Source organism: Protopterus annectens, chromosome 8.part1 (genome assembly GCF_019279795.1).
Source record: "Protopterus annectens isolate FY-2018-M chromosome 8.part1, PAN1.0, whole genome shotgun sequence".
Taxonomy (NCBI): Eukaryota; Metazoa; Chordata; order Ceratodontiformes; family Protopteridae; genus Protopterus; species Protopterus annectens.
Window position 1 is genome coordinate 449,589,256 of NC_056742.1, and position 22,950 is coordinate 449,612,205.

The 22,950-nt window shown below is 41.7% G+C and overlaps 1 protein-coding gene across 2 annotated transcripts in view; it reads right to left on the bottom strand.

The window, feature by feature from the left end:
* The window catches only part of LPCAT2 (lysophosphatidylcholine acyltransferase 2), a 777,819-nt gene that overhangs the window by 101,704 nt on the left and 653,165 nt on the right, over positions 1-22,950 (bottom strand). For both annotated transcript variants that reach the window (XM_044082005.1, XM_044082006.1), the window contains exon 10: positions 3,866-3,991. In XM_044082005.1, the coding sequence (XP_043937940.1) occupies positions 3,866-3,991 (126 nt within the window). The remainder of the gene's footprint in view (positions 1-3,865; positions 3,992-22,950) is intronic.

The following is a 22,950-nucleotide window of genomic DNA, read 5'->3' on the forward strand; positions in this document are numbered from 1 at the left end:
ATTATTGGATTAATTAATTGGATCCTATTACTTGCTGTTTGCTCAAGTATAAATGGTGGTTAAGAATTTTGTTAATTTGATCCTTGAAGGTGAATTGCCGAGGTACCAAATCGTTGTAACCTGAATAAAGTGGAGGTGCTGGTGCTGACTTTCATGTTTTTTTATTGTTTAAAGGTGGGCGTTTGGAGGTTGCGTTTTGAGTGATTTAACTTCAATACCACCATGTCGCAAATAGCTGGTGCTTCCGGGCTATTGGATTTGCCTAGAAATTTGAACTTTATGGACAGTCTTAATGAGCGTGAAAAGAAGCTTGCATATATGGATCCTCGGAGTGTGGCTGAGAACCAGGATCCTGAGGGGAGGTTTGTGCAGCTGGAGAGGCTAATGGCCAAAGAGGTTGCTTTATTTTTCTATACCCGTTTGCTACTGAATTTGCTGATGATGAAGCTGACCTGCTTGAGAAGTGGAAGCAGGTTTCATTATAATGCACTGCTGGCTAGCTTTGCATTCTTGTGAAGCGAAATATGAAGGCTCACGAGAAGCTTAAAAAAGAAATTGTGCACTTGCAAGATCAGGTTGTTGCTGAATCTTGCTATCAAGTACAAATGGGACATATTAATGAGAAAATCAGCAAAATAGAAGCTGATGTCATCCATCACAAAAGGAAGAAGCTACTTTGCGATGTAAGAGATTATAAGGAAGGAACTTCATTTTCCAGGGAGCGTAATCCTTCACGTAGCATGTCAAGGGTCAGAAGCAGCAGCCAGAAGCGTCGGAGTTTATCAGTGTCTTCTGGTGAGCAGAATGTTAAGAAAAATGTTTTGTTTGAGAGTTTACCAGTTGCAGAGACTAATATTGTTCCACAAGTAGTGGAATCCAGTAATGGTCATTCCTTTCAACAAAATAATCGTGGAAAGGGGAGAAAAGGAAGGAACCACTTTAAATGACTTTGGTAGGGGCAATGTTCTGACTATGGATGTTAACAGAACTATCAAATTTAAATCTTTTTTTGTGAAATAAGGGCTGTATTAACTAAAGGTAGTAAGTTTATACCTACTTTTATTCCCTTGTTTGCTGATATATTTTTTGAGTTAAAAAAGTTTTGTAGAAAACTATTGTTACGTGTTTACTTTGATAAAAAAGCACAGGAATGTTTGGACACTGGTAATGCTGAAGTTGAAGAAGTAGAGGATGACTTAATGAACCTGTCTTTGTATGAATTAGACCCTGAGTTTGTGGATTTATTGTATGGTAATGTTGTTGATGGAGGGGAGGGGTATGTTACTGGTTATGGCAAATTGCAACTGCCAATACTTTCTGTGGAAAATAAATTTACCCCCATTTTGAATGTACCTGACATTTCTCTATTTGAGAAATTGTTGTAAAGGGAGATCTCACATGTATTTGCTAGTTTTATGAAACAGGGAAAGAAATATAACCTAACTAAAAGCGAGTGGCTTGCTTTGCAAGTTTTGAAACAAATTAAAAATGAATATATTTTTAAATGTGCTGACAAAGGTGGCAATTGTTGTGAAATGGTGTTTGAACTATTACATGGTAAAGGTGATTATAGACCTTTAGCCAAGAATCCTGTGGAGAGTTACAATTCAGAATTATTAGAAATATTGGAAAAGGGTGAGCGTTTGGGTTTTTTTGATAAAAGTGATGTTAATAAATTGTTTGCCAGGAAACCTGTGATCCCTATAATTCATGCATTACCTAAAATCCATAAGGATTTGGTGAAACCAACTGGTAGGCCCATTATTTCCGGTGTGAGGTCTTATTTGAGTCATTTGGGAAAATGTCTTGATTTTCATTTAAAGAAGTATCTATGTAAGGTCCCTGCACACATTTCTAATACACAGGAGGTATTGAATGGGGTAAAAAATATTCAATGGGAGGATAATTATTATTGGGCTTCTATTGATGTGAAGTCATCATATACCAATATAAAACACAGAAGGGGGTTGGAAGCTGTGATAGATGTAATGGGTGAAGACCCTTGAACAGCATTCTTGACTGGCTTGTTAGATTTTTGTCTGACCCATAATTATTTTGCATTTGAAGGAACGTTTTTCTTGCAACTTAAAGATACAGCTATGGGGGCTTCTTTTGCCCCAACATATGCTGTACTGTATATGGGATACTTTGAGAGGAAATGTGTGTACCCAACTTTCATTTATAAGAATAGAGTTGTATTTTATAAGAGGTACATAGATGACCTCACTTTCATTTGTAGGGGTGACCCAGCAGAGTTCTTAGAATTTTTTGAGGCATTAAATAATAATGACCATGGCTTAAAATTTTCTTATGAGTTCAATAGAAAGGAGGTGAACTTTTTTGGAAATTACACTGTATGGGGATGGAACATTTATTGGATATATGCCATACAGGAAACAGACATCTGTGAATATGTTTTTGCATGCAACTAGCATGCATCCTGGGCATCTGTTGGACTCCTTACCTTATGGACAGTTTAAAAGGATTTTTGACCATACAAGTGACGTTAATCTAAAATTGGTTGAGGTCAATAAAGTTGAGATGAGGTAAAAAGTGGAGGGTACAGTGAAGTATTGGTGCTGACTTTCATGTTTTATATTGAATATAATTCCTCCTTTGGCATTTATCTGTCCAGACACTTGCAACAACTGAGACATCCAAAGAGATTCCTTAATAAAAGGAAAGAAAGCCTAAACATGTCCCTATACTCAGTATCCTACAGACTGCTAAGAGGTGACCTGTATCTGGCATACAAGGCATTCTCTGACCCATTACTGATGGATTTACTGCACATAAGCAAGTCATATGGCATCAGAAATACTTAGTCTAGGGATCTAATCCTCTTCTGCAACATTAATAGAATGGTTTAGAGGAACAACTATATCTCACAGAGGGCACCACTGCTGGAGAGCAGACATCCCCATCCACATAAAACTAAGTTCATCCCTCTCCACATTCATGCGCAACTTGGATATATTGATGGGAAACAGAAAATTTACCCCAGGGCTGCCCTCTACATTACAAACTGGCAGCGGTAGCTCCTAAATGCTTTATCCCATGCATGTGTCCCCTCAAATTATCTGTGGTATGACCCCAGTTATTCATATTAGGGGTAATATACAATTATCGGCCATGGGATGGGTAATGACAATTTATAACCAAATGGGACTGGTTATTTCAAGCACAAAACAGGAAACTGGCTCGTCCTAAAATGGCTGAAAAGGGCAGCTAGCCTAGTACCTACCTATGAACACATGTAATAGAAATGTTGGTTGTCTTAATCACTGCCTACCAGCACTAGTAATAAACAGCTTTTTATAAGCAAGTAAATTAAGGAAATGGCTAGGCAGGACCTGGAATATTTGCGTTGTGCTTACTGTCATGGGTTTCTGCTCTCCACCCCCATTTCTCTGAAACAGAGTTGCAAGGCAACTCATTCTACTGATACTAAACTTCAAAGGTTACAATACTGCAGGAATGTACAGCATACTTGTTTTAAGCTTTTTTTTAAAACTGTTGTAGATATTAAGGCAAACCATCAGTTAACAATGGTCTAACGGAATAAGACAGCAGGCGGAGTTTATACAAAACGAAAATGAGAAACAAGGAAGGCTGACCCTCCATAAAACAAAGAAATAAATAAAATAATATCATGGTGTGCCTGGCCATTTTCAACATATGGAGCAAATGCAACAAGTAAACTTTACCATTTTTTTCAACTGGTTCATTTGTACAACTAAAGAGCTCGTCAGATTTTAACTATAATTTCATTCAAAAAATAAACATTCTTAGAAACTGCAAAAAAAAAAATGCCATTTGTAAGCTGTACTTCAAATTAAAATACATGTTAAGAAAACATCCTTACTTTAATTTTCTGCTAATTTTTGTAAATTCCACCAAGCCAGCTTCCATGGGTAAAGTCAGCTCCCCAGCAGATATCATCAGTCTACAGTCCTCGAAGGTATGATCAGTGACAGGTAAACCCAAGGCTCTAAACCAGAAATGGAAATTAGCAGGTTAACAAAATGTGCTACTTACACTATGAATCCTCTGAATAAGAAAGATGCATATAAACTGTTTATCAATAATAATGCACCTACGGACAGTTTTAAAGTACACCTATGCACTGCCAATACATGTGCCAAAAACCATGTTCAACAGTAACCACAGAATTTGGAGCTATATATATATATATCACTGCTGCAAAATGAGTATGAAAAAACAAGCATCCTTGTACAGTTAATGAAAATCTCTCTGGCACAAACTAATCCTCAGCTATATACAATGACTATGGTTGGATCAGCTGAGTGGCACACAGAGAGAAAGCCATGACTATGACCAAAATGTTTAGGTTTAAATTAGTGGCTTATGCAGTCAAGAAACTGTTGGGGACGGGGTAGGAGTAACAAGAAAGTGCCTGTTTGCCTCTAACGAGTTGATGGTTCATAGATTCAAAGGCTACTTTAGCTGTTTACTAGGCTAATGATCACAAGGGCCTTTTTAAGCCTAACCATGCATCCGAAACACATACCTGTAATGCATTCTCCTAGAATCACCCAGGGAAACCAAGTATGGTTCAGAAATACCTGCTTACAGGGGGGGGGCAGAGCTTTATGGGGGTTGCATCATTTACAGACTCAGGAAACACCCCCCATTAAGAATGTACACCCCTTCACCCCTTTAAGCATCCACTGGTAACATAGGGGAATGCTACAGCAAAGGAGAAACATATCTCTGATGATGGTATAATTTCAAATGCTGAACTTTCACTCCATGGGGCAAAACCACAGCTAGCTCATCTGGCACCCCACACAGTTTTCTGAACTGGCACCCCTCAGACTCAAACTTGAGGAGAAGAGGGAAAAAAGACAATTAGAAGATGAAGTCCAAAAAAAGAAAAGCTCTTTCACTGAAGTTGGAAAAAAGAAAGCATCTTCTTCTATTTTAAAACTGTAGCAAGTTGCTTGCTACAAACTCAAAAAGCATATTGCTAAAGTTAAAATCCCCATGTGACACACACTGAGTACTCCAACACATCATCCATGACTGCAAATACAGTATTGGCATTCCATTCATTTATGAGTGCTGGTACTGCAAAGTATTAGTTTAAGGGTGTGCACACTTATGCAACCAGCTTATTTGTACATTTTTTATTTTTTACATTTTTTCCCTTAATAGATTTGTTTTTCAAATGAATTGTACAGGTTATAGGTCACATTAAAGGTGGGAAAAGTTTTGAAATGATTTATCGTGGTCTCATTTATTAATATCACAAAAACCTGGCATTTTTACAGGGGTGTGTAAACTTTTTATATCCACTGTAAATATATTACCAATACATGTAACACCATATGAGTTACAGAAGGAGGCAACTTTGGGTACATTGCAGGTGCTGAGAAGAGCACTCTTGGCTAGCATCAAAGATTGAAACAAGACTAATTTCATCAACTCTAATCATGCCCTGATTTAGGAATATGGTCCAGTCCCCATCATGGTATTAGAGACCCAAAAGCCCTGGAGAAATTAAACTGGAAAAAACACACAGTTACAATGTTCAGTCAACATAAGCACATGCATTTCCAAAGCCATCAGTTCACCCCAGGCCACAAGTGACCATATTCCTTCAAATAAAAAAAAAAATAACAATGATGTTATTTCACACTCATATTATTAAATAAAGCAACATAAAAGCATATGCGTGGATGACTTACACAGAATTTGAACTGCATTAGAAAGCAATGGAGACACTTATCCAAAGGGGATGTAGAAGGGCACCCCCAACCCATCAAATATGCTCTTCTCATCTGTTAATTGATACAATAAAATGTTCAATATCTAGAATTAATCTTTTTGAGGCACATATTTGCCTAATGAAGAGCTTTATATTAGCTCAGTTAGATGAGTCCCCATCTAACTACTACTACTACTCTATTGAGATCAGATTGTTTACATAAGAAATCAAGCCCGGAGGTAAAGTCAGCTGTCATCACAGTGGGGGGCTCTTACTGGCTCAGGTATGATGGGTCTCCTGTATCACCAGGGGTCTTTAGAACCTGTAAACACACTCTTTTAACCACTAAGGGAATAGTAATGTACTGCGTTATTTCTGCTCTGAACTTCGATAAGGGGTAACGAATCGATAAGAATGGTGGGAAGGTGTACAGGAAAGTACAGTTGTGTACACTTAACATAAATGTAGATGTTCGAGTGTATTCACTGTTGCAGTCATTACATTTGGGTAATCCTGCTGGCAGGTTGCCCTCAGTCGGCCTGAATTCCAAAGTCTTGGGTCCTGCGTCGGCTGCCATCGCCCCTTCCCTGATGTCAGGTCATCAGGGGTATAAAAGAAACAGCCAATGCCATTTTCTTTAGTTTTTCTTGCCCCAGATGTCAGGTGACCCCTAAAAGGGTAGCCAAAATGTATATCTATATATAAAATGACATGCATCAATATAAACTTTACCTTCATCCACAAGCAAATACACCACCTAGGTTGTATAAATCAGAGAAGGAAAGATAGGTTCCATCAGAAGAAAAGGGGGATGGTGGGTGGGTAACCTGGACTGCAACAGTGAATACACTCAAACATCTACATTTATGGTAAGTGTACACAACTGTACTATGTTCTTCGTGTTTCACTGTTGCAGTCATTACATTTGGGCAAATTCCCAAAGCTATGGTTTGGAGGCTGGAGCTAAACAGCATTAGGAGCAGCTATGAGACCCTGAAGAACTGCAGTGGCAAAGCCTATCCTGGATATAGAATAGAGTGATAAGTGATAGTGCTTTATAAAGGTGTGCACTGAACTCCAAGTAGCTGCCTCTAAAATGTCCTTGGTTGGTACTCCCCTGAGAAAGGCTGCTGAAGTGGCTGCAGCTCTGGTGGAATGTGGCCTAATGCCCTTAGGCACTGGCTTGCCATGGTATAAGTAGCAGAAATGAATGTAGTGGCCTATCCACTTTGAAATAGTCAGCTTTGAGATAGCCTTTCCTTGTGATCCTGCAGCATATGCCAGTAGTAATTGCTCTGTCTTTCTGAAAATTTGGTTCTGTCCAAGTAGAATCTAAGCTGTCTGTGTATGTCCAAAAATGCAGAATTCTTTCCCCCTTGTTCTGTGGATTTGGATAAAAAGTTGGCAGATGAATGGTTTGGTTAAGAGCCATACTGGACACTGCTTTAGGCATAAATGTTGGGTTTGTCCTCAGGGAGACCCTGTCCAGATAAAAAATGATAAAAAGGTTCCACAGCCATGAGTGCCTGTAGCTCTGAAACTCATCTTGCAGAAGTTATTGCTAGGAGCAGAGCTGTTTTCCAATATAAAAACTTTATATCAGCAGTAGCAGCTGGCTCAAAAGGAGGCAGGGTGAGTTTTCCCAAGACATAGTTGAGGTCCCATGCAGGCATTGGTTGAGGTCCCATGCAGGCATTGGTGATCTCCTTGGAGGCCTTAAATTTTTGGCTCCTCTAAAATACTGTTTTAATATGGGATGAAAGAATCTGGGAATCTTGAGGCAATGTTACAACTGCCTCATGTACACAGACAACCCTCTCCTCCTCCCAACAAATACAAATATATGTGAGAGATGCAACTATATAGCCAAACTGGAGGCTGAGCTCTCTCAACTCAGTACTGGCAAAACCAGTCAGGAGGAGAAGGTAACCACGCACACCACAAACCCAGTCCCACATAGACCTATCACAACTGCAAACCAAACACATAAACACACAAAAACATACTCGGAGGCTCTAATTAATAATCTACCAAAACAACAGAGGCCTCCAAAGCAGACACCCAAGCAACCACTACCTAAAGACATAGCACATGCAACACATAGTTCACAAAGTCAGTGTGCTAAACAGTCACAGCCCTTAAGGCCAAACAACATGCCAGATACACTTGTAATAGGTGACTCCATAGTCAGACACACTGATGTGCCGCTCACCAGACTGAACAAGGAGAGGGTTACAGTAAGCTGCCTGTCGGGCGCTAGAATCCGCCACATAACACAAGCACTCAGGTCACTCCAAAGGAAGTACAAATATGACTCAGTCATTGTCCATGCTGGTGTGAATGACCTGAGACGTACCTCCCTGGACTACATGAAAAGAGACATAGAGGAGCTCGCTGATTATGTAGCCCATGCCGGTATGACCCTGACCCTGAGCAGCATTTTACCCTCACCAAGAATGATGCCACAGTACAAAGACAAAATGATCAGCTTTAACAATTGGCTTAATTACTGGTGTCATTCTAAGGGGATCCAATGTCTGTCTGCTTGGGATGACATGCTTGACAAGCCACGCTGCTTCGCAAGGGATGGCTTGCACCTGTCACCCCTGGGCTTCCGGATATTGGCCAAGGCTCTTGCCACCCCCATAGTGCCTTTTTTAGGCAAGGCTCAAAAGACAAACCCACCTCCCTAGAAAACACAATTGGAAAAAAACTAAGGCTAATGCTGCTTAATGCCAGAAGTCTAAACCTCAAGCACTCTTGAAGCCCTCCTCAGTATGGAGAACATCAAAGTCTGTGCAGTGACTGAAACCTGGTTCAAGGCTCCTGAGAGCACCCCAGCACTACCAGGTTATACCGCATAGCATGTTTTCCGGCCCCAAAACTCGGACCGAACCACAAAAGGAGGGGGAGTATCCATATTCATCAAAGATACCCACACCTCCAGGTTAGTGGCAATGCACGAAGCATCGGAGACCATCCAGGTGCAACTAACCATAGGCAAAACTGCCCTACAGTTTGTAGCATGCTACAGACCACCCTCTCAAACTCAGGAACCCCACTCAGCATTCCTGAAGACACTGGAGAGTATGAATGTCTCTCCAAATACCATCATACTGGGAGACTTCAAATACCCAAACACCCTAGCCCAAAGGTTCCTAGAATTCATAAACTCAAATGCTATGGAACAACTAGTCACCACTCCCACAAGAGGAGATAATATACTAGACCTGATTATCACAAACATGGGGCCACAATGCTCCACACCGGAAGTATACCCCTCATTGGTGAGATCAGACCATAAATTAATCTCACTGGAAATCGTCATCCCGCCACCACCCCCTGCACAAAAGACCACAGTAAAGAATTTCTCAAAAGCCGACTTCACACTTCTTAAGACTGAAGTGGTGTCCTTCAAGGCCCCAGGGCCAGTGGAAACCACAGCCCACACCGCTAAATCCTTTATAAATGTCTTCTACGGACACCTTCAAGAATGCATGGATCATGCAATCCCTAACAAAACCAAGACCCATTCCTCCAAAGGCAGGCGTCCTGTCTGGTGGACCCCAGCCATTAACAAACTTTACAACAGGAGGAAGAAGCTATTACATGACAGAGCAAAATCCCTAAAAGGGAAGGCATCTCTGATCAGTACTAGCAAAAAACTACATTCACTCATAAAATCATCCAAGGCCAACTTTGAGAGAAAAATCGCAAAAGACAATCAGAAGGCTTTCTTTAGCTATGTTAGAAACCTGGGTGGAAACTCCCAGATATGCTCAGAGTTAGTCCAAAATGACACAAAATACACTGAACCCACAGACATTGCCAACATTCTGGCAGACAGGTTCAGTGCAAATTTCTCCGCCCCATCCCCCCCAAAAGGAGAAATATCTATCCCAGCAGAGTGTAGCCTCCCTAACATCTCAGATGCCCAGGTAAGAGCCGCCCTCTCCAAAGCTAAAAACACTGCATCAATGGGACCGGATGGTGTCCCGGGCTGCGTGCTACATGAACTCCAAGAGGAACTAAACCCACACATAAGGCTGCTGTTTAATCTTAGCCTTACTACAGGATACGTACCCAAAGAGTGGCGTACAGCAACAGTGGTCCCACTCCACAAAGGAGGTGCTTCTACGGACCCTGGAAATTACCATCCCATAAGCTTGACGAGCCTGGTCTGCAAAGCTATGGAAAGGATCATTATGGAACTCATAAACAAAGACATTGGGGACCTACAGACATTGGACCCTACCCAGTTCGGCTTTGTCAAGGGCAGATCCTGCCTTTTGAACCTGGTCGACTTTTTTGAAACCGTCACTAAGGCCATTGATAAGGGTAAGGCAGTTCACACAGCCTACCTTGACCTTGCAAAAGCCTTTGACACAATACCCCACTCGGGCATCATAGACAAACTCACCAGCTTAAATGTAAACCCATATGTCACAAGATGGGTTGCAAACTGGCTGAAGGACAGAACCCACAAGGTCAGAATTGCTGGAGCCATGTCAGACTCTAAGCCAGTCACAAGCGGTGTCCCACAGGGCTCAGTCCTGGGACCCCTCTTGTTCGGCATTTATTTTTCTGAGGTGCAAGCAAACATTGGAGGATTGTGGCTGACAAAGTTCGCAGATGACTGCAAACTGGGCGCCATAATTGATACTCCAGCGGACACAAGCATCCTTCAGAAAGGCCTCATAAAAATGGATAATTGGTGCCAGAGCCATGGCCTTAAACTGAACGCCAAGAAATGTACAGTCATACCCTTTGGGAAAAACAAGGTACCCACAAATTACCACATAGGTGGTAATCCATTAAGTACGGAAGAGGTAATCAGGGACCTAGGGACCCAAGTTGACAGTAGCCTCTCATTTGACACTCACATTGCCAAGGTGGTTAGGAAGACCTTCTATATTGCCCACCTTATCATGAAGGGATTCACATCTAGATCAAGAGAGGTCATTGTGTCCCTGTACTCTTCTCTTATCAGGCCTATGATTGAGTGCAATGCCCCATTCGGGATGTATCTTACCCGACACCTGCAGCAGTTAGAAAGACCCCAAAAGTTCCTCACCAAGAGGATAAAGGGTCTCAAACATATGCCATATGCTGCCCGGCTGAAGAAACTCCAGCTCTATTCAGTCGCATACCGCCTACTCAGAGGCGATCTATGCCTGACGTACAAGGCCATGTCCAATCCCAAATTAATGGACATGCTCCACCTCAGAAAATCCAAATCCATCAGAGACACGAGAGCAAGAGATTTGAACCTCAACACAGAAATAAATAGGATGTGCTGGAGAGGCAGATTCATAACCCAGAGGCTCCCTACATTCTGGAACAGAATCCCAGTCCATGTTAGGCAGAGTCCCTCACTGACTCTCTTCAAGAGAAATCTTGACGGGTGGATGGGAGATCGTAGGTTTACCCCGGGGGTCATCTCTGTGTCACTACTAGACAGAGGCACAGTAAATTAAACCCTAAATGGGCTTAGTATTCTCATCCCAAGGGGTGGCGAAAGCCACACACACTCTGGCTAGGCTTATAAATGCCCTAGGGCAGATAGCCTAGTATGAACCTATGAACCTATGAGAAAAGATTGGTGGCTCTGTATTGTAATGAGTCAAAATGGCAGAGGCATGAATTTTAATAGATGAGAAAGATAGGCCTTTGTCCAGCATCTCAGTTAAGTATTGTAAAATCTGAGGAATATTTGGCACAGCTGTATCTGTTCCTTGTGCCTGGTTCCAAGCACAGAATCTCTTCCATTTTCCAGCATAAGATTTTCTAGTACTAGGCCTTCTGGCTTCCAAAATGACATCCATCACAGCTTTTCTGAGAGTTGTGTTTTGTATGACTACATTATCCGCCATGCTGCCAGGTTTAAAGTCCTGAGCTGGCTGTACAGAATCTGATTGTTTTGCTGGGACAGTAGATGTGGTATTTGAGGTAAGGTCCAAGCTGGGCATTGAGACAAGCTCCTTAATATTGGGTACTAGTGCTGGCGAGGCCAGTCTGGTGCAATCAGTATCATCTTTGGCTTCTCCTGTCTGACCTTTAGGAGTACCTTGGGGAGGAGAGGCAGAGGGGGAAAGGCATATACTGATAGGTTTTTCCAACTGAAGGACAGGGCGTCCACTTTCCATGCTTGTCTGTGATAAATCCTTGTGCAGAATCTTTTTAGTTGGTAGTTGTGAGGGGAGGCAAATAGATCTATGTCCGGGAATCCCCATTTCCTTGTTATCATGCTGAAGACTTGTGGATCCAGCTGCCACTCGTGGGGATCCATGAGGTTTCTGCTTAGTTCGTCTGCCAGAGTATTTTTCCATCCTGGCAGGAATTGTGCCTGTAGATGTACTTGGTAAGTCAATGCTGTGTCCCACAAAGTCATGGCTAGTCTGCAAAGGGGGTAAGAATGCACGCCCCCCTGCTTGTTTATATACCACATGACCGTGGTGTCGTCTGTCTTTATCAGTAGTTGTCCTGGATGAAGTAGGTCCTTGAAGGCTGTCAGGGCATTTTGAACGGCTAGCATCACTTTTTGATTGATATGTAGATGCATTTGGTTTGAGGTCCATGTGCCCTGAATGCATCTTCCTGCCATGTGGGCCCCCAAGGCATAATCTGATGCATCCATTGTTAGTGTCTGGCTGTCTGGGGGTAATGTGAATGGCTGTCCCTTGTTTTGGTGACAAGCCTTTGCCCACCATCAAAACTCCTGTTGCAGGCAGGGAATGAGAGTAATTATAGTTTCCAGACTGTGGCAATGTTGAGTCCAAACACTTTTTAGGTACCATTGAAGTTTCCTCATATGCAGTCTTGCATATGGAATTAGTAGGATGCAGGATGCCATGAAGCCCAAAGCCTGCAGAATTTTTCTTGCAGATAACTCGGCCTTTGTTGCTAACATTTTGAAATAGGGTTGCCTTTGTTTGTCTGGCATGAGATAAGCCATCTGGGCAGTTGTATTTAAGCTTGCATCCAGGAATATTATCTCTTGAGAGGGTACTAGCTTTGATTTCTTTTCATTGACTGTGTACCCTAGGCATGTTAGAATTTTTTTCACAAATGCCAGATGCTGTAGAAGGATGTCCTTGTTCTCTGCTTGAATTAGACAGTCGTCCAAGTAAGGATATATTTGTATTCCTCTTTGTCTGCATAATGCAATTACTGGTGCCAAGCACTTTGTAAAGACCCTGGGTGCAGTAGATAAGCCCAAGGGCAGTGCAGAGAATTGGTAATGCATTGAGCCAGCCTTGAGTCTGAGGTATCTTCTGCATATTTGTCTGATAGGGACATGCAGGTATGCCTCTTTTAGGTCTAAAGTTACAAGCCAAGCGTTCTTGCCCAGCATGGGCAGAAGCTGTTGCAAAGTCAACATTTTGAATTTTGGTATATCCAGGAATGTGTTCAGAATCGATAGGTCAAGTATTGGCCTCCAGGCCTTGTCCTTTCTGGGTACCAAGAACAGTCTTGAGTAAAATCCTTGTCCCCGCTCTTGCTCTGGCACTTGTTGAATGGCCCTCATGTCCATGAGGGATGAGACTTGTTTTTGTGCCTCTGCCCATTGATTTTTTGGCAGATCTGGCCAGCCGTTTGCCTTTGGCAGGGTATGGAAATGGAACTTGTAGCCTTGTGACACGATATTTAGAACCCACTTGTCCTGGGTTATAATGTGCCAATTTTGAGAAAAAAGTGCTAATTTTCCCCCTAAGGGTGCTGCCAGGAAATAAGTGCTTGGTGCAGACAGGGGGAAGTCATTGGGACTGTTTCCTGTAAGGCTGTGATTTGTCTTCTCCACTTTTGGAGGTAGAAGCACCCCATTGCTTTGACCTGTATGAACCTTGCGCCTGGGATCTGCCTCTAGGGTGTCTGGGTCTGCCCCTTTGAGGTCTGTCTGACACAGGAAAGGACCAATTCTTTGTTGGCCAGTGTCTACTAAACCTAGGTGGCTGTACTTGTAAGAAATATTTGACCGTTTGCATAGATTTAGCCTTGTCCTCCAATTTCTTTAACACCTCTTCTGCCTTAACACCAAGCAAAGTATCATGCTGTAAAGGTGCATCTAATAATTTAACTTTAACATGATCGGGCAGATTTTGTTCCTTTAACCAAGCATGCCTTCTAATTACATAACCTGTAACTGTGGCCCTGCAGGAGGCATCTAAAGAATCAAAACCACATTGCAAAGTATGCTTTCCAACTTGTTCAGCTGCATGGAATATATCCTGCATTTCCTTGTTTTCTGCACATTCAGAGTTTAACAACATTTTCTGTTTAAGCAATGCCACGACATGTTGCTGATATTTGAGCATATGAAACTGACAGTTTAAGGCCCTTATAGCCAAGGTAGCAGATGTGTAAACCTTTTTTCACCATCTATCCAGTGCCCAAGAATCCCTGTCAGAAGGGGTAGGGTTTTTTGCAGCAGAAGCCTTAACTCCCTTGGGACCCCGAGAAATAGTTTCTGGGACTGCAGCAGGGTTTTTAAAAAGGAATTTATGTGAGTCAGGAACCCTGTAATATCTATCAGGTTTAACAGGAGCTGGAGGTAAGGAGTCAGGGGTAAGGCTAGACTCCGAAAACATATCATCTACAATGTCTAACACAGGAGGGATGGCTAGTGGCTTGTGCTGAGGTAGTAACAGGAAATCCCTGAGCCTCTTTTTAGATTCTGAAAAATCTTGGCTCTCCCACTGGAAATGCTCCCTCATGGTATGTAAGGTTCCCCAAAAGAATAGTCCTCAGGAGGAGAAGCTGAAGGTATACATTCTTCAGCATCAGAATCCTCATAAGGGGCAAAGAATATTCCTGATCAGAAGAAATGGAAACCTGATCTGAAGATTCATAGTCAGTCTCTTGCCTAGGCCTCTTATCAGGAGGGGGATGGGAACCCCTGATCAAGGTAATCAAGTCTTCGGCCATTTTGAGCATCTGTTTTTATGGGCATGGAGGCCTGTCCATGTGGCTCTTGAGTTTGCTTCTTTGCCTTTGAAGTGCTTTAGTCTTTGCCTTTAAAGTCAGTTTAATGTATAGATATTTGGGTCTGAATACACCCTCAGAAGCCGGTGCCTGCTCTGCGGCTCCAGACCCATCTGAAGGAATAGCGTCCGAGGATCCAATACATTGAGTTTCCAGTGGCATAGCTGACTCCAGGTGGGAGTCAGTAGAGGCCTGCGACTCTAAAGTAGCGGTCGTCAGGGACTATGAAAGTGCCTCACTGAGAACCGGTGAACCGGCAATTGGCTTAGGAGAAGCTTCATCGTCGGTTTTGGGCCTCGGCTGTCTTTCTTTTGCTGTGGTGAAATAAGGAAAGCAGAAGGAAGGCCATCTTGTCTTGAGTGACTGAACTACTAAGCTGTTCACCAGAACATCTCCCTTCATGAAGCCCTGGCTAGACATGGCTTCTGATTCCAATGACTTACTAAAAGAATATAGAAGCAACTTAGACCATCTACCAGCTCTTTTATCTCCACAGGAATCCAAAATGTTGAAACAATGATGTCTCTAAGGCTCTCTGTCTGACAAGCACTGTCATTTTGCACTTATGATCTTCTGTACCCTCCTTCAAATTGTTTAGGTAGTGCATGATAATTTGGATGTTTTACCAGATGAGATGACACTCCACAAATAAATACTTCTCTCCAAGGCATACAGAACTAGAACATTCTTTGGTTATAAATGATTGATGTGGAGTCCTTCACAATTCACCAAGGATGGCAAAGTACCCTACACCACGCAGGAGCCTAGGTGAGTTTTCCAATCTGCAATTAGAATCTATAAGTGGACTGGCAACAAAGGGGGGAAAGTCTGTCAGGATGGTGGCAGAAGCTGTCTGCCACCCTAGGGCTCAGAAACAAAGATCTAAAATCAAAAGCAAGCCCATGGTTACATGACAACCGTAACAAAGGAATACCTCACACCAGTCACCAATGAAGCGCATGCATCTTCAGGTATGGACATGCACTATGAAAACTATAGCATCCATCAAGAGTACATGGCACAGCAATGTCCAGGGTTATACACTTGTCTGTTATTGTGTCCTCACCCCAGGGACTAATGGTATGACATCAGGGGGGCCTTTGAATGAAATAAAATAAGTGTAATGGTGGGTGTCCGACTTCATGTCCCTAAATTTCTTGCTCTGTGTACAAGTCAGATAGGACCGCTTCCAATTAATGCTCAACAGGATTTTAGGTTGCCCTTGGATGGGGTCTTCAAGATCCAGACAGACATTTATGGGAACAATGAAACATCCTTCTTGTCCAAAGCTTCAGCCACTCTGGCCAACACTTTGGTAATGACTGAGGGCACTGATCAAAGCCCAAATGAGAACATTTTGTACTAGAAGTGATGTCCACAAAGATTGGGACTTCCCCTAGGGGGTGAACTAGAGGAATCTGCTGCGTTAAACCTAAATGCAGAAGTGTCAAGATGCACCCCTCATATCTACCAATATTACTGAGGCAGCCATCTGGAGCAAAGGCATTACAACTTGCAAGGTGATTATCAAGAACTTGATATACAAGATATGCTTACTGAAGGAGATGAGATGCAAAATGGGATGAAAATAATCCATCTCCTTCTACATTTGGCTTGGATGTTAGTTGGGATATTTTGCAGGCATATTAATCGTTATGGGCATCAGCTGGGCTTAAAGACCTTGTGTTTCTGAAGTATAGCCAAACTTTCCACTAATGGTGTGCTGATGAGGTCAATAAAAAGGCTGAATCATACTTGTCCACAGCTAGTGAAGTTTGGCTTTATTGGCCTGAATGTAACCATAAAGGCTTACAAAGTAAAAAAGTCATGGGCATTTAGAAGCCATGTAGCTGAAACACTTGGTGTCCTTAAGGGGTCATTTGCATACATCACATGGACCTCCACTACAGGAGGTTTAAGTTATTACAAAGTGAAACTCTGGCTTGGCTAAGTTTGTCTTGCATTTTTTTTCCTCCTAGATCAAGAAGAGGAGAAAGTAAAGTAACACCCCAACCTTTTTTTTAAACTGGGGCAGCTGCTATAGCTTATTTTGAGCTACACAACCACAACAATTCCACTGACCTGGACTGATCTATCAGCAGATCCATTTCCTGGGAGGACATGTACGTGCCAGAAAGTTGTTTATAGTGATTACATGTAAAGCCTGCTGATCCTTTCAATCATTATCTATGCTGAGGTGACATTCATAAGTAGCATGCTTAAGTGATTAATTCTTCTTTTACTCAGAGATATTCATAATTAGATCAGCATGCTTGCACAATAAGTTGGCACCTTCAAAGTATACCATATCTTAAACCGTTTTAAACTGACCTTTTCAATCAGAACTGAATTGAATGCTGCCAGGGAATCATAAGCGTATTATCAGATTGTTAAAAGCCATAATGAATAAGATATCCTAAAACTCTCCGAATAAATTATCTTGAACATTTCTAATGGGTAAATGCGCTACTTTTGTAGCTGACTTATTAAAGAAGGACAACTAACTGACAGATGCTTCACAACAGGGGTTTGGTGAAGGACAGTCTACGCCGACTAGTTTGACTTCTACAAATCCATGCCTAACCGTGGACTTAAATTTATCAGTATCTTTGGTCTACCTTGACATGACCAAAATATCTGACTACCTTATACCACAAAGTGACATTATGAGTAGTTTAGAAGCCCATAAAATTAACCCAAAAATTGTTCAGTGGATTGACCTTTGGCTTTGTAGTAGGGTTATAGTTCAGGGGGACTTTTCTACGCAGAATCAAGTTCTTGCAAGAGTTTCACCATAGTTTTCTTTTGGAGGTCTATTCTTTTTAACCCTGTTTTTGTTTTCCTCAAGTCTAAATAAGTTTGCAGATTAACTTAATATAGGTGTTATGTTATAAAACCAGTCAGACACAGAGGAAATTACTGACCACATAGTTATACCAAACAACTGGGTCACTAATTTTGACCTGAAGTTCAGCATTAACAAAGATAAAGCTAAGTGTATTGGGAAATTTATCTCCTAGTGTCTGATAAAATTAAATGGCTTCTTACTTCGGGAAACTGTAAAAACAGTATCCGGTATTATAATGGACCACAAATTCAATGTTAGATGTTATGCCATAGAATTTAGAAACAAAGTATTGCAACAAATGAGACTGTTGTTAAAAAGGACAAGGAACTATGCAATATTCATCAGTCTTTTCATCAACTTGGTTAGGACTTTACTTGACTACTATTCTGACTTTTGTTGTTATTCTAAAACTAATGTGACACTCCTTGAACAAGCTCAAAAAAATCTTATGAAAAGTATTCCACCATGTACTAGTAAAATTTACTAGATGCATTCTATACTAATATGACACATGGAGGTAGAGAGACTTACAATTTTAAACTTGTGCAGTCGGCATCCTAAAGGCATATTACAGGCCAGTTATGTCTAGGATATAAAGCCCCTCATAATGAAACATTAAGAGCTGTTCTGGGACTAGATATCTTTACCCATATTAGACACGAAAACTCTACCTTTTGGGTGGGGGGGCACACATGGGAACATGCATGAAAAAGATAGCTTAAAGAGTCATATCAAATGACTTTTAAGGCATTTAGTGGTGGTCTGAATAACAGATTAGAACTTTTTTAAGTTTTTTTTTTAATTCACTTACCTTTACTCCAGTTGTAAAGTCCCAGCAAAAAGATCAGATTCAATAAGAACCTAGCATTTAAATACAATATTTGGCATATTAAAATCCTCATGAAGAAGACGGTGGCTAGTTGTGCAGAAATAGGGTCCAACATTGTCTTTTTTTCTTTCCCCTTTAGTGTCCTTTCAAACGTTAATAACATGAAGTAGGGCATATGTGTTTTAGTGCCCTAGAAGTTTAACAAAGTCAACAAAATTCCAATCTTTCCACATTTCCTTGTAAAACCATATTTCACAAATGCGAGAGATACCTTGCACTCTCCCTTTTATTCACTAATTTCATTGTTGTTGGTCTTCTTCCTGTTCATCACCATCTCCCATACCCAGACTCTGGTTCAAGTCCAAGGTACTCCTGAATCCTTTAGTCAGCTGCTGTGCTTTTTTCTGTCTCTCAAGTATTTTACTTTGGACCACTGGAAAGGGTTTCACTGGCAAAGGCACTCTACCTTACCGTCAGAAGAATGAGAAGCATAGTCGACATGTGTCTTGAAAGATTTCACCACCATTAAAAGGTCATTAGCTGAGCTAGCAGAACTGATGAGGACTACCACTTTGGATATTCAACACATCTGGTTCTGAGTCGCCAGGCATGGTGCCCAACTAGTAAACATTCAGCCAACCATGTCACTACAACACTGCAATTTATAAGAGCAGTGTGCCACCACTGTTTCACATTTTCAGGCCATTCAAGATCAAGTTACTACCAGAACACAGGAGAATAAGACAGATGTCCAGAAAGAATGACATTATTAGAACATCTTCACTAAAAGCCTTGTAGATAAAGGAGTTAATACTTTTCATAAAGACACAGCACACCCCTGTAATAGATAGGGCACAAAGAATTAACTCCAGAAACAAGTCTGCCAGGATTGGTCTGTGTACTTAATAAAGGATTTTCAACTTAATAAAAGACTTAATAAAGGATTTTCGACTGGAAACAGACAGAATCCAGTCTTGCTTGTATTACTTTTGAATACTTAGTAATGGTGTAGAATTATATATTTTCTATTATTACTTTTTGACTTGACGAGTTTACGTTCGCTACTTCTACAACTATTGTCTGATCTGATTAATATACAGTGATTAACTAGAAATATATGGACTGAAAATCTTCCACACAGAGAAGTTTCTTACACTGTTTTAATTCTTAGATTTCAAGACAACAATTAGGAGGCTATGTTTAACAAAATGAAGAGAAATGGGGACAAACACTGTGCTTGCAGGGCATAAGATCAGGGTTGTTACTAATTACAGCTCGTCATTACATGCTAGGAAGAAAGCCTTGGCACCATATCTATGGACACCCAGAGAACTAGGTTTCCCCTTTAAGTCACACTTCCCTGTCACACTGTCTGTTAGAAAATGTAATGGTGTCTTATGGTTTTATCTCACTATCAGATGTGGAAACATTTACAATAATAAAGGGCAGGGGGTAAGGCTGGGGGTAAGGGTAGTCTAATACGGAAAGCATTAAGATGACAGACAGAGAAGAGGAGAAAGGCATGGGCTCCACACCCTTCAAATCTCCTACAACATCCCTGTAAAATAACGAAGGGGAGCCTGAAGGGGACTGTAAACTACTGGAAAAGAAAATGTGTAATCAGGGGACCAAGCAAAATTTGTTCCAACAATAATATTGCAAGGTATAAATCAATACAAAATTCTACGTGGGCAGGACTCAAGGCCAGAGGATACAGGCAGTTTTACACCTGAAAAAGAGCCTGCAGAGATCTTGGTATGATAATTACGTCTAGCAGCAAGCAATTCAGTGGGAGATGAAACACCAAATTGCTTTGGCTCAACCTGAATTTAAGATGTACAGGGTCAGGACAAAATTTGAATTTAATTTGATTGACCCAGAGACTCCCCAGGCTCTGGAATAGAGTGCCCATACATGTCAAGCAGACCTCATCCTTGGCCCTCTTGAAAGGGAACATTGACAATTGGATGGGAGAAAGGAAATTCACCTTGGGGATCAAGTCAGTCACCCTGCTAGATAGGGGTCCAAGCAAGTAAATAGTGTGGGAAGAAATAGCCAGGGAATTGTTATGGCTAGGCTTGTATAGGCCCTAGGGCTGATAGCCTAGTACCAACCTATGAACCTATTTAACCATGCACTGGCAGATTGATGCTGGCGCAGAGGAGTTGCTTTTAAATGTGACAACTGATGTACAAGGTGTGTGTATGTATATATATATATATATATATATATATATAAAATATATGGTTTATTACTGTTTGTTCGAATGGCAAAACATTTGCTGTTCAAAAGAATGAAAAGTAAAACTGAACACAAACAGTCCGAATGGCCACAATGTCAACCCAAATGATCGACACATTTGAGTCGACATTTCCACCAAAACCATCACGAGATAGCCATAAAGGAGCTGATATAAATCAGAATCCTATACAACATCTCATGTTTTTGCAAGGGGGGGGGCAAGCCCCCCTGCACCCCTCACACCCCTGCTACTAATACATTCTAGCTCCATGATTGCACTACGGGGGGGGGGGGGTATAGATGAATTTCCAATCCCCAGTGTACCACGATCTCCATGCAGATATTCGAACACACTTATGCGAATGCACTACTACATTCGCATAAGTGTGTTCCACTATCCCATCCATTTAAATTTTGTGCGCAACATTCTGATTCTCGGCAGCAGTGCTGCTGACAGGCTGTCGTTCGCACAACCGATAGTAAACCATATTATATATGTGTATGTACACACGCTCATGCTCACACACACACACACATTATACATATATATAAAAACAGTGTGTGTGCCATCATCCCCCTTTTTCCCATTTTATACATGGGGTCAGGGTGACACATTAACAGTGACCATCATCTAAAGACAATATTCACACAACTGGGTGGATCGGCCTGAAAAAGTAATCCTACCCCCCCCCCCCCCCACACACACACACAGACTCGTACCTATGACAAATTTTGTATCTAATCCACCTACTGCATTCTCTTTGGAAAGTGGGAGGAAACCATAGTACCCAAAGAAATCCTCTATACTCCACACAGAAGGCACTCCAGCCAAGAATAGAACCAGAGAGCCTCTTGCTGTGTGTTGACAATGCTATGCAATGTGCCAATATAAGTATTTAAATTGATCTTACTATGTGTATAAGATATTCTGACAACTATTTTGTTGTTATTTTCAGATGATATCATCACAGTCCAAGCTGAATTCGTTATCCAAGGATATGAAGGTGTGCTATGGACATACAGATGATATGACTACCCTGTTTAAGCATAACAGCTAATTAAGTCAGCCTCTAAGTACACACATAACTCTCACCTAAATTGTGCTCTCTCAGACCATCTACCTTCTGCCTTCTCTTGATCATTATGTGGTTCCTCCTCTAGATTCTTACAAATATGGATGGACAATTTCCTACAGTTTCTCCAGCTAGTCTGGTTGACATGGGCATCCTGAGGCAGTGTAGCAACTGCTTCATGTAGACTGACAACACCCTGCTCTTAACCCTCAAAAACACAATATGTCAGAGATGCAACTACATTAAGAACCTTGAATCCATGCTCTCTCACACACAGGTCAGTACATCTGACATGGAGTGGGTTGTCAGCATGAACACCTCATCTTCTACAACCCCCAGACCAACACCACACATTCCTGCATATGGGGTGGTCCTCACCAGGAACATATTAAAACATCGGAGACCACCCAAGCACAAATGCAAGCACTTTAACAGGGCATTACAAAACACAACACATATAACAACCCGCACATCAGTGTCTCACCAGCACAGCCCCTAAAGCCAAACAAAAAACCTAACATATTAGTCATAGGTGACTCAATTGTGAGACACACAGATGTGGCCCTCACCAGGCTGGCTAAGGAGAAAGTCATGGTTAGTTGTTTGTCAAGTGCCAGAATCCACCATATCACCAATGCACTCAAGTCTCTCAACAGATACTGTTACGACTCTGTCATAGGTTCATACGTAGATACTAGGCTATTAGCCCTAGGGCCTATATAAGCCTAGCCAAAAAGGTACCCTGGCTTTCGCCACCCAAAAAAATTATTTTCTTGTGCGCCTGTCGAGCAGAGACACAGACGTGATCCCTGGGGTGAATTTCCTATTTCCCATCCAATCATCAAGATTTTTCTTGAAGGGTGCTAATGAGGAGCTCTGTTTGACACAGATAGGTAGTCTGTTACAGAGTATGGGAAGTCTCTGGGACAGGAATCTATCCCTCCAGCATGTTCTGTTTATTGTGGTGACAAGGTTTAGGTCCCTAGAGCGTGTAGCTTGGAGGGATTGGGGATTTCTTTAAGTGGTGCATGTCCATCAGCTCTAGGTTTGACATAGCTTTGTATGTTAGGCAGAGATCGCCTCTGAGTAGGCAATATGCGACGGAGTAAAGCTGGAGTTTTTTGAGATGGTCTGCGTAGAGCATCTGTTTGAGGCCAGTAATCCTCTTTGTGAGGTATTTTTGTGGCCTTTCCAGTTGTTGTAGATGCCTTGTGAGATACATACCAAAAGGGGTGTTGTACTGTAT